This window comes from Nesoenas mayeri, assembly GCF_963082525.1.
Source record: "Nesoenas mayeri genome assembly, chromosome: 3".
NCBI lineage: Eukaryota > Metazoa > Chordata > Aves > Columbiformes > Columbidae > Nesoenas > Nesoenas mayeri.
The window spans coordinates 111,797,092-111,816,969 of NC_137544.1; the positions used below are offsets into that span (position 1 = coordinate 111,797,092).

General features: G+C 42.6%; 1 protein-coding gene across 2 annotated transcripts in view; it reads right to left on the minus strand.

Moving 5' to 3' along the window:
• Positions 1 to 9,485: 9,485 nt before the first annotated feature.
• Positions 9,486 to 19,878, minus strand: part of PELI1 (pellino E3 ubiquitin protein ligase 1) — a 46,069-nt gene continuing 35,676 nt past the window's right edge. For both annotated transcript variants that reach the window (XM_080341140.1, XM_080341139.1), the window contains 6 exons: positions 18,132 to 18,276; positions 16,922 to 17,051; positions 15,244 to 15,345; positions 13,106 to 13,303; positions 12,803 to 12,991; positions 9,486 to 11,824 (listed from right to left, as the gene is read on the minus strand). In XM_080341140.1, the coding sequence (XP_080197266.1) occupies positions 11,258 to 11,824; positions 12,803 to 12,991; positions 13,106 to 13,303; positions 15,244 to 15,345; positions 16,922 to 17,051; positions 18,132 to 18,202 (1,257 nt within the window). In that variant the 5' untranslated portion in view covers positions 18,203 to 18,276 and the 3' untranslated portion in view covers positions 9,486 to 11,257. The remainder of the gene's footprint in view (positions 11,825 to 12,802; positions 12,992 to 13,105; positions 13,304 to 15,243; positions 15,346 to 16,921; positions 17,052 to 18,131; positions 18,277 to 19,878) is intronic.

Here is a 19,878-nt window from a genome sequence, read left to right on the forward strand (position 1 = left end):
CTTATTAACATGTTTCATACTAACAACCAGAGACAGGAAATACAGGCCAGATGAGGAAAAGAACAGCTTAAACAATAGTTAAGAGAGATGAGAGGAATTCAGAGTCAGCAAGGCTGAGTAAAATTTACTCCGGAGCCTTCAAGAAACCAATCAAACGTTTGCCAGTGAATAATTTCATAAACTCCGTGAGACGGGAGAGGTCCCACAGGACTGGAGAACCTATTATCAGTATCTAGGGGGACATCCAAATACAGCATTAATTAATCTTAAAGACCCACATGATCCTAAAGCAACTGCTGTGGGCTTACAGCAACAAGCCATGTCTAACCAGCTCCATTTCTCTCTTTGATAAGGCAGCTGGTCTGGCAGCTAGGAAAGGGAAGTGACACATGTGCTGTATCTTCACTTGAATAACGCCGGCTCATGCAGCCACCAAAGGAAACAGTCTAGACAATGTTACTACAAGGTGAACATGCGAGTGACTTGTTTATGCTCAAGGTGTAATGTTCATCATATCCCCGGCTCGGTGTGTCCCTGACAGCCACCACCACGGGAACACTGACTCCCGAAATCTGGGTGAAGAGGCAGGAGGGTGCGTCTCTGTGTGTGTACAGGGATGGAAGATGCAGGGAGAAAGAGTTACTTTCACACAGGAAATCACTGTCAGCAAGAAATGACCCCAATTCCCTATGTTATACTCAAAGTCTTGGCATTCATGATCATATTTTCCTTACAAGACATGCGCACCACCCACCTCCAGTGCAGCTTTTAATGAAAGAAACACTTAAAATACTCTTCTGACAATCAACCCAGCCTGCAGAGACTGTTGCAGACTGCTGCTTATATCTGTCCCTCAGAGGAGTCTTTTCATCCTTTTAAAAGCTGCCCTCTTATTTCCCAGCCCAGGTCTGGCTAACTAGAAATCTTGAGGCCATTATACTGCAGCTTGCCCATCTTCCTGGCTGCATTCATTATTAATAGCTCATCATTAAATCTTAATAAATTGAATAGCAGAGGCTTAAGGCTTGTTAGGCACCTTTCCTCCCTTTTTTTCCGTCTAGGTCCATTTGTTGGACGAGTTCATTTGGTGTCATGCAGGGGAAGCCATCGGTCGATAACAGGTGTTTCTTTTGCAGAAAGTTGTAATGTCTCTGTTTCCAAACTGTGCATAAGTGCTTAGAATACAAAATCTTTTGTGTTGGGCTGTGTTGTTGTGTTTTGTTTTGTGTTTTTTTTTTTAATTTAAGAAAACAAAACAACCCCCAAATGGTAAGTCAGTCTTCGGTCTCAACTTGCTCTTCAGTTTAACTTATTAGAGTGTTAGAGTGGGAGCTGATGAGTTCTGGCTTCTTCCATCAGCGAGCTGGTGTCACGGGGAAGACAGGAATAGCCTGGCTGTGTAAAGCCTGCGTAGGCCCGATCCTAATGCAGAAGAGCGGTGAACTGAGGATGCTCCAGGGAAGCACAGGAGCCTGTGGCAGGGAGGGGGCCTCTCCATCATGTTTTGGAGGGCAGCAGTTGCTCTACCCCCATTGCAGGGGTGCACGGCCCCACTCCTGGGTGCAGCAATGATGCTGCCAGCAGGACTAATATTTGCTTGCATAGGATTGTTTTGGTGTGCGCAATCCCTCTCACCTTGTGGTTAAAATCTGAAAGAAGGACTCTGTAGAACATCCAAACTGTCGAGCGTTTGAGGCTCAGGCACCCCAAACTGAAATGCTTCTCAATTAGGCAGAAATGTACTGAAACAAAGAACTGTCAGGATACTTTTCCCCACTGGAGAACACAGTCTTTGGAGAGGCATACAGCATGCAGGACATGGGCAGGAGCCTTCTCACTTCACTCAGTGAGTAGAGGGATTCAAGAAGGACATGGCAAAGTTGAAGACAGGTCAGGGAACAAAAGCAAGGACCTAGAAGTCTGCCAAGCACAACCTACAAAGAAAGATCAGAAGGTTGCATTGGCATAGAGAAGAAAAGGTTGAGAAGAGACGTTCTCACAGCCTTCAGAGGCTGCTAGGACGAGTAATTAAAAACTATTGTCTCCACATCCTCTGGGGAGGCAACAAGCAGTAATTTGCTTAAACTTTCATTCTGAGGGGCCCTCAGTTCAAGATGAAGAGCAATTTCTCACTGGGAGGATAGTTGAATGTAGGAATAGGCCACCCGGAGAGGTCATATATTCTCCATTAATCGGCAGATTTTGGAAGGGTGAGGGAGATGAACACTCACAAACAGGATTTGGATAGAAATGACTCTGCCATAGGGCAAACTAAGGTGGGAGAGGACTTCCATAGATCCATGATTACAAGCAATGCGTTTTGAAATCAGCTGATACAAAGAAGCTTGCATCTAAAACTCATGAAAAACAAGTTTGATATGACCTGGGAACCCTTATTGGTTTCCTTTTCTTTTTTTCCCTTGAAATAGTAGGGAAATTGTAGAGGCACTGAGATCTGGTACTCAAAAGAGATCCAGAACTACAATTTTAGACTAGCTCATCTGACACCTATACTGAGCAAAATAACGAGGAAGTGGATCAGAGCTGACACGTAAAGGACAAATAACATAATGCCAATCAACGTGGGTATTTTTGGAAGAAAAATTCACATCTGGCAAACCTGCTTTCCTCTGAGATAAGAAGTTTGGCAGAAAAAGGGCAGTGGCAATGGAGTTTCGTAAGACATTTGACTCAGTACAGAATGACGTTATGATTAAAAGATTAGCACTCTCCCCTATCAGAAAGGGCCATGTTAAATGCATTAGCTGACGGCTCCCTGGTGGAGGCTTTGCCATGAACGGGATAGAACTGCCCGGGAGGCGCCTGGACCTGACAGCACTTCGCATTGCCACTCAGGATCTGGGAGCAAACACGAGGTGATCGCTGACAATACAGATACAGGATGTAAGGATCAGCCAGGTGGCAAGCTCGGCCCTGGAAAGTCATTTAGAAACTGCTGCTGCACAGAACATGCTCGATGCACTGCTGGTTTGTTTGAGTACCAAGAGCAAACATGGGTTAAACACCCCTGCCCTGGGGCCTCCCATAGCTGCTCTTCTCTTCCTCTGCTGTGCCCTGGGGAAGCCAACCTCTGACATCCCATGCTTATACTTCTGTAGTGTGAATTAGCCCCCTAAATTACAGCCTGAAAGATTGTTTTGGGCCAGCAGAGCCTCTTGCATGATACTATTCAAAATCTTTCATTGCAGAAACATAAATACAGCCTGGCTTTATTAACTGTTAGCCCCATGAAGATAAAAATACAACAAAATGCAGACACACATGGTCTATAAATATATTCATGCTGTTGTGAGGACCACTAAAACCCAGGCCCCCACAGTATGAAAATCTATGCATTTGGCAATATTGGTTCAAGGACAGAGAGGCTGGGATGTTTCTTCCTTCAGGGCTGGCACGGTCTCCAGTCAAGCCCCGCTTTTGCAAAGGTGCTTTGCCCAGCTCCGGCGGTGGCTTTCACTGCCAGGAGCTGCCAAGGAGTGTGACATGAGCACTGATTCATCGACGCCCAAAGGCGCTCGCACACACCTTCTGCTTCTCCTGCTCGAGAACAGGCAGAGTGAGATTTCCAAGTGATAAAGAGTGACGCTGGCAGAATTGCTGAGTAACACTGAAAGCACCCAGAGCAACGGTGCAGCCGAGGTCTTGGGCATCGCTTACCCTGTCTCTCCGCAAAGCTGCTCTGAAGCCACTTTTAACACGAATAAGTGAAAAAGCATTAAATATCCATGCTCCATGTAATTTTGTGGCATTTAAAAGACCTTCTGATTGATTTAGCTCCCCTTTAGATGCAAAGTAAGCAAATTAAATGAACCGAGGCCCCAGCAACTTTGCGAAGCCTGAGACTGGCTTTGCCCAGCCAGACACTGTGACCACAGCCTGCGGGAGGTACCCGCATCCCTGCAACCCATCTTGGACAAAGCTTGTCCTGCAGCAGTGGTGAAGGGTGGCATCACAGGTTCATCCCAGGATGGGATTCATGGACATGTCACCAGTCCAGGGCAACACTCCACAGAAAGACCAGCTGGGGAGGTAGGACCATAACATCCAAATCCCCTGCAATTTGGAGCTTTTCATTTCCTTTAACGTCACATTTCGGGTGGTTGTCCAGACAAAATGAAAGCAAGCATGCCTGCATTGCAGTCCTACAGAGACTTTTGGAAATGTTAGCCACTGTGCCAACTGGAAGCACAGGCCAGAGAGAAAAAGAGGCCAATTAATAAGCCAGGTTGTCTGTGTGTTGCTCAGGGCTAACAGAACAGATGATGGCATCACTGGAAGCTGTGCTTGCTTTTAATTGTCCTCATTCCCCTGAATAACTAATTCTCTCCTCCCACACAACAGGGAAAAAAAAAAAAAGCATGGGCTTTTTGGAAAGGATGAGTTGACTCAATTCCTTTGCTACAGAGCGCATGACAGCGAGCTGCAGTTTTTAGCTTTGCATCCAGGCAAGTTTAGAATATCGCTGCATGCATTTGTTTTGTTTAAAACCTTCTGGGATCAGCTAAAATTATTGTTTTGGAAAGAAGAGGATATGGAAGCACTAAAGGCTTTGTGTTCATTCAGCTCCTAAATTGCAGCCAACCAAAAGCAACAGTACAGGTAGATCCCATTTGTGAGGCAGTTGTATTTAAAAAGTTATTTTACAGGTATCAGAGTGCTGAGGCATGGGAGGTGCTGGGGCTTCATGAGATCTGAGCATCATCCTTCTTGTGGCTGTTTCCCAGGAAAGCACTGCTCCTCCTTCATCCTTTACCAGCTCACATTTCCATCATTTTCCAGGAGAAATCGAAGGGTTACCCTATCTCGGCTGAAGAACAGATCACCAAAAAACCCCAAACCACATTTTGTAGGGCCTGAGTCCAGCCAACGTGGTTCAATGCGTTAGAAGTCATGTATTTCAATAGAAACATCTTGAAAAAAATAATAACCACAGCAAACATGACTGAGAAACAGTCAGATAAAACAACTGCGGAGATCGGGGGGGAGGGTTGAAGCAAAAACAAATACAAGGACAAAGACAATGAGTTATAAATATGCAGACAGGATGATCTTGGGAGTTATTAGTAGAGAATACACATAAGGAATCTTTTCACTGCAAATGATTTAACCGTGTACTGCACTTTCATCTACTGATAGTTCACATTTTCGGACATTTCCTACCTACTCTCTCCATGCCGCTTGTGTTTTGTGCATCACGCTCACGAGGAATCCTTAGGAGTACGTCGTGTGCTGTGCAAGTGCTGCCCAGAGGAAACCTTTAAATGAGACCTTTCCACTAGGAAGAATTAAAATAAGATGATCCTGGTGTGAGTTATCACTCCAAAAGACTAGATCAGTATTGATCTCAGTACAGAGGAGTTATTATGTATGTAGACAGGGTAGAGGAAAGAAGTCAGAGCAGATTAATAATTTACTCCTGCCTCAAATCTGTTAAGTGACAATAAATCTGCAAAAGCATTCGAAATGAAAACATCATAATATTGCAGGCATTGCTAAATTGCAAAGGAGTTGCTTCTGCCAGCAGCAAAGCGTTTTTCTAGTTGATCTGTAAGGTCATTCGCGCCCACGCAGAGGATGTGAGATGTCTCAGCCCCCTGCACGGCAGCGCTGGGCCCGCCCGCAGCAGGGGTGGCAGAACCAAGTATTTGCTGGTGCATTTGCTGCTGCCACAAACGCATCCTCTGTTGCCAGCAGAGCCAGGCAGACATTACGGGGCAGAAAGACAAGGACAGACAGCTGGGCACATGAGCAACAAAATCAAGAGCAGCAGATAAAGGGGAATGGGAAATGGTAATTCACTGCCTCTTGTAACGCAAGAAATCTCATATAAAGTCATCAGGCAACAGGTTCAAAACAAACACGTGGTACTTCACGGTGTGCGGCTGAGCCTTGGGTCTCCTTCCCGCAAGAATTTAATGTGCTGGAAGCCTATGTGAGCTCAAATGCAGCTAGGTTAAAGGAAGAAAAATCCAAGGATGACACCTCTTAATCTTAAAGTCTCTGAACCGCAACTTGTATGAGACTTGGGCAGCATCACATCTGCTTGTCCTGTTCTTATTCCTCCCAGGCACACACATCCACCACTGGAAAGCAAACAGTGGAACTGGATGTACCTTGCTTTATGGAAGAGCAATTACTCTGGATCCAAATGCTTTTCATGCGGGAAGACCAGCATCAGCTCTCCTGCTCTACGGTTCAGATACCAGGCTGATGGTCCAGCTCCCTTTTCCACGCCAGGACCTGCCACCATCCCCTCATTTTGACAAGTCTCCATTGTTCTGCGCAGCAGCAACCAAGAGACAAGGGACATCTTGGTGGTGGGCTGGAGTTGGGGTAGGCAGGGAGCTCCTGACTGCCAGAGCTGGCACTTGGCCTCCAGTTACTCAGCCTCAGCAGGGTGCAGCCCCAGCCAGTGCCTGACCTCATCCCACACAAGCCAGTGCTGAGCAAGGTGAACAGGGCTGGTTTCTGCGAAGCACCTGCTCACATGGGAAGGACTGTACCTGCCAGGGCTGGAGAGAGGAGGAAGAATATGGGCAGCAGCTTTCAGGGTGATCAAGGCAGGAACGTAAAGATGCAGGCACAGGGGCTTGTGGCTAATGCTGCTCCCTAAAAGGCTGCACTGATGCACAGCCCAAGGCACATCCAAAGCCACCAGTCCCGCTGCTGTCCTTTGCAGTCCCACGAGGCTGCATCTGGGATGCATGTCCCCAAGGGGACACTTAGGTTTGAAGGAATAAAAGCACTTTTTCTGTGCTTTAAATCTGCCACTCTTTTGCTTTCAGAGGAGACCAGTCCGGACTGACAACCAGCAGCACCCAGCACAGCTGAAGCAGCTGGCTATTGTGCAATCGCACACATCGGTGTTTCCCCAGCTCAGCTTGTGTCACTGGGTACGCTACTGTGTGATAGCACATACCGAGCTGGTTTCGCACAGTGCTGTTTGCTGCAAGCAAAACAGGGTCTTGAGCTCTTGCTGTTGCACCTGGGAAAGGGCAAGCTCACTGTTCCCCTTGCAGAGGCCACGCTTGCCAAAGAGGCCCTGACACAAGTCACAAGAACCACCTCAGCTCCTGCAGATGCTCTTCTGGTTCTTTTTCACAGGATGTGTGACAGCATGTGTGTAAGTGATCTCCCATAGTCATCAAAGAGCATTATAAGTTGCATTCCCAGGATGATCACAGCCCTTACATTAAAGCTGAGTGCTACAATTAAAAATAGATGAGCTTTGCCAGTATTCTGGCAGAAAAGGAAGCAGGGGTTGCACAAGCCAAGACTAGGACCAGGAAATTTGTTTTAATTCAACAGCAACCAGAACTAATCCAGGCTGAATGACAACATGCAGGCAGGTATCTGTAGTCATCATGATAGCTTTATGTTTCAAAACTGGAAGTGCATTTTTAGAATTGGGCCTGGAAAGTGTCTCTTCCGAAACAGATCAAGCATGCCACACGAGGGTCATTATGGGATTTGCAGAGCACCTTCTTCAAACACAGGATTGCTGGGGTGACTTCACCACGTCCTTAAACCTTTCAGGATACCGGTCTTATTCTCATGGGTGTAAAAAGCCTAGCAGACGGGATTAGAAAACCTTGTCCCTATGTCTGAGAGCTGCACCACATGCTCATGGTGTGGCTAGAACCCAGCAACTGAGTCAGCAAAGGGCACAGAGTGCTCCGTTGGTGCCAGGCTACCCCCCACTTTCCCGGGAAAGACCCCAGCAACCGCTCCTATCCCACCGTGAGTCAGGGGTGAAGGCTTCATTAGCCAGCAGCTGTGCCAAACTGCTGCCTTTTACCAGTGTTAAATCCATGCAAGTTCCTACAGCTGAGAAGCATATTATCTCATTAAATCACCTGCATCACACAAAGAACTGTGTATCACTGCTGTGTCCTACACAAAGAAACCGCAAAAAGCTACTTGTTGATTTCCAGTTGTGCTCCCACAGATCTTCACAAAACTTTATGGCTAGAGAAGAGCCTACACTTACCTCATTTTCCCTCGTCAGTCCCATGTACCTGTGGTGATCTCCCAGGGAACAGCCCTGTCCCACCTGCTGATTGCATCACTGATGCCTCTTTCCATTCAAACAAACCTTTGAAAGCAGGTGATGGCCACAGATCTCCTTTGGGGCTGTTTTTTGCAGGTACAACAGGCTGATTTAGGCAGCACACAAGCAAAAGCTGTAATTGTCTCAAAGCCAGCATAGCACCACTTCTGGCACTTCTCCCAGCTCCCAAATTTGTTCAGAACCAAGGGTCTTAAAGTTCAAAGTGCTCCAGTCAGCTGGTTGAGTCAAAGGGATCATTTTACTTTAAATCTGACATTCATTTTACAGTTTACAGAGTAAAAGACCTTGTATTTAAATTATTAAAGAAGCCCAGGGAACTCAAATAGGGAATTGCAGTCAAGGCTACTGCTTTTATTTACCTGGTATGTTGTACAGAAACTGTTCCCTCAAACTGCACAACCACTGCTATCCCGTTTTTGATGGTGGAATTTCTGTATCTCAGGTATTTGAATGCCTGTGTTCTGCCCATTTAAAAGTGGGATTAACAAGCCCAGTTTGGGTCAAGGAAAGTATATAACAGCCAGAGAGCATGGGGCAGACTGAAGGGTTATCTTGGCATAATGCTAAGCAGTGAAACAGCTGGTTCTGGTTATCCTACACCACCTTCTGTGGCATTTCCTTTTTGGGGGGCCAGGGGTGGAGAAGCATAATGAAAGCCTATCATCTTAATGAGAGAGAAGCTTAACAATGGTTCTGTGTTGGGCATGAACCTCTCCTTCCCCTCTGCAGTCGGACATGCGTGTACCCAACTGCACTGTTGCCTCCACATCAGCATCCAGCTGTGCTTCCAACACACGGCAAGTATAGCTCTTTCCATCTGTCTGCTGCCATCTGAGTCTCAATCTGCTTTCACAGTTCAGCTTTATATTACTCAAACTGCTTTGCAGCTTTCCTCATGTCCTTTCCTGATTTTTCATACCCCTGCAATCAACAAGATCAGGACCAGAGAAGAAGTGTCACTCTGATTTTGTGGAAGATTGAATCAAGAGCTCTTGACATTTTACAAGAGCCCAGCCACTTGGTTAAAAGTTTTTGCTTACATTTCATTATTTGTAACTTATTTAGGGAAGAGATCATTTAACTGTATCTTTTGAACAAGAATCTCACCTTTGTTAATGTAGGATTAAATATAAAACACATTGAAAAGTCATGTCTGAAAGGGGCCATTCAAATCCACGACTGGATGACATGCAGATTCTTCACAGTTCTTTTATGATCTTAATCCACATGTGTAGAACAGACACCTTATGTGACAACAAAAGGGTTATTTCCAACCCTTGGAAACAAAGCAACAGAGAATCTCAGAATTTCTATTTTTGCAAAGTGTTTACTCACGTAGTTTGAATAAATTAATTTGCAAATAAAAATTAAACTACAGTATAATATAGTTTGAATAAAATGATTAGAACAACTACAATACAGGAGTTTCTCGCTGCATTACTTAATGCATATAATCTGGAAAATGTCAAAATCAGTTATATTTCTATGGAAAGGGAGTAACAGCAGTTACTTGTACATGACAGCTAACTGAACTTATAGTACAGGTTTCCTGACACATGCATTTCCTGAGTGAACCAAACAATATATATAATTTCTTTTTAAAGATGGAGAAACAATTGACAGTCAAAGTAAATAATTCATGACAACTAAGTAACATAGGTCTCTCTTTAAACCAAGAAAATGTTAGAACATCTTCAAAAGGACAAAATAAAGCTATGCTATAAGCTACAGAAATTTGCTACTGTCAATTATACAGTACGTATTTTGAAAAAAAAAAAAAAAAAGAAATTAAGCTGGCCAAAAAAAGCTCAACTCAATCCTAAAAAAGGTCAAGTTGTGTATTTGCCATGAAGCACAGTGCGTTAGCAGCAAAGCTGGGTGTAGTGCACTGGCCTTTTCTGGTGGATACAGAAAGGAAAGGAAGAGTAGAGAGGGAAGAGCAGAGAGACGACGAACTAGAGCCCACTGCAGGGTGAGCGGACCTTAGCCAACATCCCACACTCAGGTCTACCAGCCCTGCCCCAGCTCAGGCTCTTCCCCAACAGGGGATGCAAACACATCCCGGGGTACCAGGCTTCAATTTTGTTCCACATGCAGCCTCAATGAGTATTTGCACCACAAGGCAGGGCAAACGCAAGTGCGTGACTGGCCAGATGAAAGGAGACCATCTGAGTGACAAGCCTGTGACAAGCTGTGATGGTGGCCGATTCACAAACTGCTCCCACATGTGCACCCGCCTTTCCCCTCACCCCCCTGCCCCAAGGAGCAAGGAACAAAACAAGCCTCTTCTTTCAGGTTTCTTATGTTTAACATTGGAAAAACCCTCACAAATGTCACTAATGCTAAATAAAGAGATGTGTTAGCATGAAGGGAGAAAAAAAAATCCTTAATCTAGACTAAGTTGCATATTCAAAGAGTCTGGTAAATATTCTCCTCATAACTAGACCGTAATACACTCCTACCAAAAAGACATTTTAAGAGGTCCTTCTTAGCTACCTTTCGACATGGTTAAAGCACACCTTTATGCCACCATAATTTGCATTAGCTTTGTTTAAAAAGCGTTGTAACTATTCTAAGAACTCAGTATTTTAGATTAAAAAAGATTTTTCTACCATTTCCATCTCACGTTCTTCTCCGTCCAGAGCTACTCTACACATCCAATTGCTGGATGTAACACACTATGACCATGCTACTCCCTAAAGATTCTACTTATTTTCAATAATAAAGATAAATAGAAAAGAGTTAATATACACATTATATTTTACAATGTTTGCATCCAAGCTGTAAACTAATGTTCTTTGAACTATTTACCCTCCATATACAAAAAGAATGAAACAACTTTCAAACACTGTGGGCATGTGATTCAAGACCATTTAACTGAAGGCATCAAAGTTCACTCTACAATACTTCCTTCACCTCTTCAGAAATAGTTATTACTTAAAATAAGCAGGAGTTTTCCCCCTTTCCGCCCCGTTTCTTTCATTTCCAGACTTTTCTTGATAGAGAGGGATTTAGTTGTTGTAACAAAAAAAACCCCAAAAAACAAAAAACCAAAATTCTTCATCTTAATGCAAACCAGCAAAGCCCAGAGAATACAAAAAACAGTCAATTTAAAAATCAGAATCGCTTAGCTTATCAGTTTACTGCAGTCCTTGGTAACACGTGCTAGTCAAGAGGTCCTTGGAAAATGAGTCTGATGTAACCTTGCTCACCAGCCAGCTGATGCGCACAGAACGGACAGGCTGCGTGAAAAGTGTGAGTACCATGAGGAAGAGGAATTTGGGACCAATATGCAGTTGTCTTTTCAGAGCACACGTGTCCACACGGGCTGAAGGCGTGAGTTGGAGGTCCTGCATCCACATAAAATCCCGCTTCACATCCAAGCCACAGCGGCACATAGGGGCCGACAGAGCGGCACATGGGACACTCGCGATCCTTGCCATCTCTCTCCTCTTTGTTTCCCCAGTTGTGATAGCCATGGACGTGGCCACAGTTCAGATACACCCACGGTTGCTTTTCATCTACAACATCTTTTCTCTTCATGCTGGGAAATGCCAAGGTGTTAAAACCCACTGGACACTGGGGCCTTGCCGCATTTATCTCCTGTCTTAGTGCCTCCAGGTGCTTGACAGTGGGAGTGCGCGAGAGCCCTTCTGCGGTGCGCCACAGCAGCGTTGCTCCACACAGATCTATCAGAGAGCCGTCCTGGAGCTGGTTCGTTTCGTTCTCAACCTTGTGATGGACAAGGAGAAAGAGAGGTGTCACCTAATGTTATATGAAGAATAACATAAGACACTTTTTCATAATACAAATTTGCCTGGAAGATCCAGACAGAAGTTTCAAGCAGCTCCTTACTGTCCTACACAAGATACCCATAGGTAGTCCAGTGTCAGCTTCTCTCTTCCTGTTTTCTTAATGTACACATGAATCTCTTCTCACACTAGAAAAAAAAGCCAAAAAGCTCCTCTTCAACTTTAACAACTTCTCTCAACTCTGTCTCTATAGCACTCCCAACTACGTTAAATGAAATACATCAAGGAGGAATGGCACAAGCCAAGTCTTGTTTAGTCCTTCATCACATTTTAGGCTGTTCTCTTCAAACACACTGTTAATGTGGCTTTCCTGTCCTCCAGAAAAAGTCAGCTGTCAGCATTCCTAGCTAAATGCATGACTTATTTAAGTGTTCATGCAGCATTTCTTGTTGCAAAGGGATCCCAAGTCATAGCAAAACCAATCACCTCCTGGAAATGTTGCCAATGCTCTGGAAAACACAGGGAAAACTCAGAATGCCAAGGTAGAAATGGATATCCAGGTATATAGGCATGCGTCAATTAAACTGTAACTATTATTTGTTATTCTATAAAAACAGGAGAAATGGGAAAACCTTAAAGGCATAAACTCAAGAGGGAGAATCAGGAAAGTACTCTTTAAAACATGTGCATGACTATGACAGTTTGCAGAAGAGCAGAGTGGACAGGCAACTCAATTTAGAGGAGCAGTCTAGATCTGCAGTTAAGTACTAAGTCTGCAGATAAAACTTTTGCGGTTACTCTGGTTGAGCAAGACACCTTCGTATATGAACACAGACGTGTAAGAAGTCAGTGTAATAATTACAGAGGTGACAGCTACACTGAATGAGGCAGATTCCAGCCTCTGTTTCTGCCCAAGCATATGGTTGTACTCATTTTAAGTGCTGGTCACTATTCTTACCATTTTTCCCCTCTGCTGAGCTGATCTGGTTTCACGGAGGCTGAACACATTACCACACACAGATATCTCTCTCCACACCCCTGGCTTGGAGTCTTCTGTAAATCCATTACGGGGGTGCATAACAAGAACGCCATTTGTGGTCAGTCCATCCATTTGCCCATCTGATGTCTTCCACTTTGCAGCCTTCTCCTAAGAAAAGTTACATCAATGAAAACTTAATTTGCCTGAAGTGGAGCTATGAATTAGTTCAAATGTAAGCATGCCTGCACTGAACTTGGAAGAAAACAGAAACAGTTACCTTACCCCAAGAAAGATGTTTTTTGAGGAGTCAAATCCTGCAGCATATATCCTTGCTGTAAAAGGAGGATTACGTTCACATATGATTCTGCAGGCAAACCTTGATATAGTGCTCTGCACAGACTGCGTATCTGAATTACTCTGACTTCCAGGAACCGTGTCTGTTACGACAAAGTCTATAGGACTTTCTGTTGACCGACCAATCTGGAAAGAGATTAAAAAAGAAAAACGCCAGTTTAGAAGTTTGCTTTTGGGTTCAGTAATATCCAAACTCAATAGATTTAAAAGTGATCAAGAAATAAAACCAAACATGATATTCCAGTTGGAAGCATTCTCCTCCACCAATCTAAAGTTAGGTTTCTACAGTCTAATCTGAATGAATAAATTATTCCACCTCCATGTGATCAAAGTTATTCTGAAGGCTGAGTACAGTCAAATGAACGAAGGGGAAATAAAATGATGTAATTAAGTCAGTTCTGAGACAATTTCCCAAGTCAGCTGAGTGTAAACAAAACAGCTAGTAAACAACATTAGATGGAAGAAAAGTGATATTCAGCCACTTTGTGTGCCCAGAATATTCTGAAAAATGCCAGACTAGGTGGAGGTATAAATGTAGGAAAATGAGCTCGCTTCAGCTCTGATGGGGCACTGAGAAGCAGAAAATCCATCAGGAAAGACCAGGTATAAGACGTCTAGGGTGGGGAGGGGTTATATTATAATAACATGCAGAGAACACAACAGGAATGCAACATCTGACTGTAACCAGATTTTTTAGTAGCTGTCCCTTCTTTTCTGGTTGCATGGAAGAATGAGTTTGCAGTCCCACACAGCTCTGCTGGGTTTGATAGAATTGCATGGGTTTCACTGCTTTTCCAGGCAACTCATCTTGTCCTTTTCCTTATAAAGCAAAAAAGGAAGTTATATCCTTCTCCTAAACATCCACATAGCCAGGTTTAAAGCCCACTTGCACACTACTACCTTTCACTCACTTCCAGAGCTCTCAGCAGCCTCTTATAAAATAGCTGGTTATATTAAAAGACTGATTAATCGCTGGGCAGGACACCCAAAAGGCTGAGGTGCTTTTTGGTGAAGGCTGGAGAGCTTTCATTAGACTGAACTGACACGTCAGAATGTATTTTTCCATTGCTTCTTAAGCAGGATAACCCATCAGTACACATGGATTCCCACTGGCAATTTTAGAGCAGCATACATGCCACAGCACGCCTGAAGAGAGAACACTTACACACAAACAATAGCTTATGCTGCAGTTAGTTCATTACAGCCCTTTTGCTCTGTTGTAGGTATTTGCAGTTGCACAGCAGCTTCCTCCAGCACCTACCAACACCTCCCACCTTCTTAGAACATGCACTGGCGTCACAGCTAAATGCTGTGACAGCAAAACTCCTTGCCATAAATTAGTGACAACAACAACAACAAAAATCAACAATAGATCAGTCCAGGAATCAGAAGGAACAAAGCACACAAAACCCCTCAAACAAAACCCTTCCTTCTGAGAAAAACAGGAAACTGCTACAAGATCTGAGCACACATCACAGCTGCAAATGTGCTTGCGGTTCCTTCTCACACATACAGGAACTGCAAAGTTGCTCTGAACTTTGGGCCTCCTCTCTCCACATTTCTCAATGCTCTAGACTTAATTCTGGGTTCACTTAAGTTAGGAGTATTTTTCATATTAGTTCTGTCAAAAGCTTTCCTGTATTTACACACAGTATTTCTTCTACCTGATCTCCAACTAGCTGATCCCAAATTCCTTTGTAAATGCTACAAGCAAAGTTGCAATTGCTTAAAGAGAGCTGTGCACTTTATTCTTCATTTTGCAAGAAGGGACTAGGAAATAGGCTACGTGACTTGCAGACCAGCAAAGGCAAAACTATAATCCTGTGCATTAGTCACAAAAGAACAACTTTCACCTCTGACCAAGCCTCAAAGAGACACACAGACATACAGCTTTGTTCAAATGATGGCCTTAGGAATAAACAGAATTAAATATTTCTGAATAGTAAAGCACAGAAAGTGACACATCCAAACTTTCGGGTCTGAGGGAAAAAGCCTGTTGAGAGGATGTCTTGTTAGAAATTACCAAAAGCACAAATACTTTTATATATCATATTAACTTCACATACCTGGAACATATCTGTGTTGCTGTCATGTGTATATTCAACTACAACTGTTTGGGCCCGAGACAAAGTGTAAGATATGCTGTGTTGGTCCTTATTACTTATTGCCTATGGAAAGAAATGTAAAATATTATTGAACCAGTGAACAATAACTACTGAATACAGCAACAAAGCAGACAATGTATCTAACTGGGCTCTTGTTCTGCCCAATTAATGCGTTAAGGCAGATGGTTGTTAGTGACACACCTGTAGGTAAACTTCACAAAAACCAGTCCTGGCCACTAAAAAAAGCTGCAGGATTGATTCAGCAACAGACCAAACTGGTCTCTTTACTGTACACTGCAACAAAATACACGTAAGCAAGACATATTATGAGTCATGCTTCATAGGAAAGCAATGCTGGCCTTGACATAAAAGAACAAAAACAACTGAGTGCAAAGACTAAAAGTGAATATAACACCTTCGTGCTCTTCTCAGCCTGAACTTCTCCAACAGCAAAGTTAGGACAAAAACTTAGGGATTTCACTCTAGAAACAGAATCTGAGTTCATACTAAAATCAGTGATGATTAATAAGATACATAGACAAATACATGTAACAAGCAGTGGTATGAAACAAGGTAATATGGAGAAACTCAGCAGAGGTTGCAGAAGTTGTAGCAGTCATCTAGGTTTCCTTTTGTTAGTCTAGATTTTAATTCTGCAGCTATGAAGAACTGAAAAAGTAGTCTAAAACTATTTCCAAATAGCACCTGAAGATCATGAATAATTAGGAAAAATAAATGTTCTTTTCACAGATCTCCAACAGATAGAATTCCATTACAATAACTTCAGTTAGCAATATGCTTTTGATTTCAGAATATTTAATGCCATTCCCTGAATCTAGGAATCAATGTTCCTAAGTGACAAGGTATTGAGAAAGCCAAGCACTTACTACTGAATTTGTTCAAGGGCCTGATCTCAACACTAGAGATCTTCTCTAAAACCCCACTAAGCATTCTCAAATTCCCTTGGTTTTAGCAGAAATGCTCGATTTCTTATTGAACATAAGTGCACATACGCTTGAATGGCAGAGGTATTTAATGATAGTACTTTCTCTATAATAGTTTTGCCATGAAATACAATTCAACTTCAGGACTGAATACCACCCTTTACTGGTTCTTAATGGGAGCTCTGAAATTCATTATGAGCCATATAAAACTTGCACTGCTAAATCCACCTGTCCTCATGCCTGGGAAACTCCTGCCCATTCAGCCAAGTAGCAAGTACACACAGAGCTTTGGTAAAAATCTTTTAAGACAGCTTCATGTGAAGCAACATTGGTCCTAAAACATGAATAAGTGCAAAATCAGAAGAGCTAAAACAGATGTCTGTAGTGAGTTTGAAGGAAAACAGAATACAAAATGTTTTATATGACTGGCCTATGCCCTGAACATTCACATTTCAAAACCAAACATTTTTCTTCCTGGACACAGCAAGGACTGGGCACCAGATTTCTTTTGCTAAATGGTTTCTTGCTAAGTCTGACAAGTACCAAAAAACCTTGGATAAACATGAACCATTCTTTTCACAGACAGAACTTCATGCTTTTTACATCCTTTCATCTCAGCATAACAGCAGTGACTTGAATGAACTCTTTATACAGTATCAGGAGACATAAGACTTAACTAGACAAACCGAGCTTACCTTTGCTGCCTGAGGTGTACAGGCAATATGTACAGTGCTAGGTTTCACCCCATTTGCCTTGGGCCTTTTAAATAAAGCAAACCGACTTTTTCTTCTTCCTCTATCTCCATTTGGGAGAGACCCATTGTACCTATCAAAAAGCACAGAGAAAGAACAAGGTCCATCTTCCTGTATTACTTAGCTTCTTCTCTGTATCTAGAGATACAGAGCCGCAAGAACTTTAATTCTAAACATAAAGTCTTCTTAATTAGTAAGGTATTAATAATTACAGATTTCCAATTAATCACATCTATTTAAATCTGAGAATTGATAAACACAATACTGAAAATTGCCCACGGAATTACAGCATACATAAAGTCTGTAGGGCAAGGAATGCTACCCAGATTAATCTCAAAGCTACCAATGACTTGGGTCCCAAACATGAAAACAAGTGTGGTTATATGCCTACCTGTAGCTTTATCTCCAAATGATGTGTTCCTACCCTAAATTAAAGATTTTAAATACCCACCAACCCTGGTGGAGAGCTAGTATTTTATAGAACTTTGACTGAAATAAAACCCCATAAAGAATAGATATGCTGTCCTCTGAGACTCCAATTTAACCCCTTAGAAAACCCTCAGACTATCACTTTGAACATGTCAACATAAATGGGCCAGCTGGCAAACTTGCTGTTTGCACTTGGATATAGTCAGCTACTATGTTCTTACAAAACTCTTTTCAATTTTCACTGAAGTCCTAAAGACCTTCTCCTTCCACTTTATCACCTTAGTCATCTGTCTCAGCTCAACTTGGAACCAGCTGGGAAATCCTTCACAAACTGGCTGCCTTTGTCACAAAGTGCTTATGTGGGAAGGAGACAAGAGCTGAAAAAAAAAATCAACATCTATTCAGGTGTTTGGAGCCCTACATCCATGCTCATGCTGTCACAAAAAAGTATCTGTACTGGAGTGTTGTTTTCCAATATATCACATTACGTAAAATGCCTGTTTGCCACTGGAAAAGTTAACCCTCCTTTCGCTCCCTCACCAGATCAGCTACCAAAGTGAAACTGATTAACTCTGTTCACTTGCACGCTCACTAGATACACTGCAAAAGAGGGAGTTCAGAGGTTGTGGGACCACCTCTCACAGCAACCTGCATTTTATCTGCTTTAAGCACACCCTGACATTCTACCTTCATTCTTGCTTCTAACCAAGTCACAAACACTTACCCTAATACAATCAATTCACCATATTTTACTGGTGCTTTTGATGGATGATTTTCTTGATCAGGAGAAAACATGAGCTTAGCTAATGACTTCTTCTCAAATTTCAGGTCTCTGATCAAGAGTTGTGGCACACCTTTTTCATTATTTCCTGTAAAAACAAAGATAAAATTAAGGGTAAGAGAAAAGGCTCAAATCCATCAGTTACACAAGCCTGCACACTTATCTGATACAGCAGATACAATATTTTGTGTTTTCCATATTTTGGTTTTGCCTGATATTTTAAAAAAAATACATATAAAGACATATCAATTAAGGTTGAATTGCCTGGAAGAACTACCAGATCACACAGCCACACAAGTGCATTTAAAAAATTCCAGCATGGACTTGATAAAACATCTACAGTTGTTTTCCTTCATGCTAGTTTTCAGTATAAATAGTACATAGGTTCGTTTAGTATGCTTGGTTCAACTATCAAGAAGTAGAGCCATATAGAGATTAAAGATAAAACAAAACAAAAACAAAGCAAGACCATTCTATTAGCTAAAGTGGTGGAAGTTTTCACAGGAAGTATCTGATTCAGAGCATTCCAATAAATTCTGGATTTGCAGATGGAAGGAAGTTGTGTGAAAATTTGAAACCGAGTCTACCATGCAACTTCAGGGTGTGCAATGTGAACTCTCATGTTTAACCAGATACAGAAGTGATACAAAGAGCTATTTTAAGAAGATTCCTGAGGGAATTCCACATAATTCTTAATGAGAACAGTGCCTTGAAGTGCAATTTTCATCATAGTTCTGCTTCGATGAATAGTTCACACTAGTACTTCTTTACAGCTTCTCATTACTAACATTTCCAGGCACCACTAACCTACTCAGCCCATCCCTGACCTTCCTATAGACTCTATAGTATAGAGAAAGCCTACCCAACAGAGCACTTGCTCAATAAAGAATAAAGCTGATGCTAGCCTGTTTGAGGTTTTTTTAAAATAGAAACAAGAACATCCCTTTGATTCATCCAAGTAAGTTTTCATACCAACTCAAAAAGCTATAAAAGCTTTTTTAGTACTGATGGTTAATATTCTACCTTCTGCTCAAATACACATTTTGGCCTACATAACATTTCTTGTATCCTGTCATCAACTTTGATCACGAATACAATGCCATATCTCCATTTTCTTCTACCTCAACTAGACTGTAGATATTAGCAGAAAAGACATCCAATGCAGATTTTATCTACCCCATCTTCTGTCCTAACAGGAAAAAAAAAGCAGCAGCACTTGACATCCTGCTCACCTTCGTTCAGAAGATGACGCAAAGATCCTTTACCAACATGATCTCTACCTACCCTCTCCCAGTCATCTTTGCTCCTTCACAGAGAAGCTTGGCCTTCAACATCTCTTCTAAATCTACCAGTTTCTTATTCAGCATGGACACATTGATCCTCACACCTCCAATCAGCTCACAGCCCTCTCTGAAAATGTAGTACACTTCTTCACGCTTTCTTACATGCTGTCCCATGTATCTGGGAGGGGTTCACACAAATACGTGCAAAGACATCTTACTGTCCTACACACTTTGGCTGTGATGCCTGCAGAACACAACCAGGAGGCTAAATCGAAACCTTTCCTTTCTCCTTTCATTTCTCATTATTTTCCAAAACCTTCCTCCTTTGCTCTCAAATCTGGGTACTGTGGATTTCATAGTGCTTGAAATTAGGTTAACTGAAGACTCTCTTTGTGGTTAGCACATGT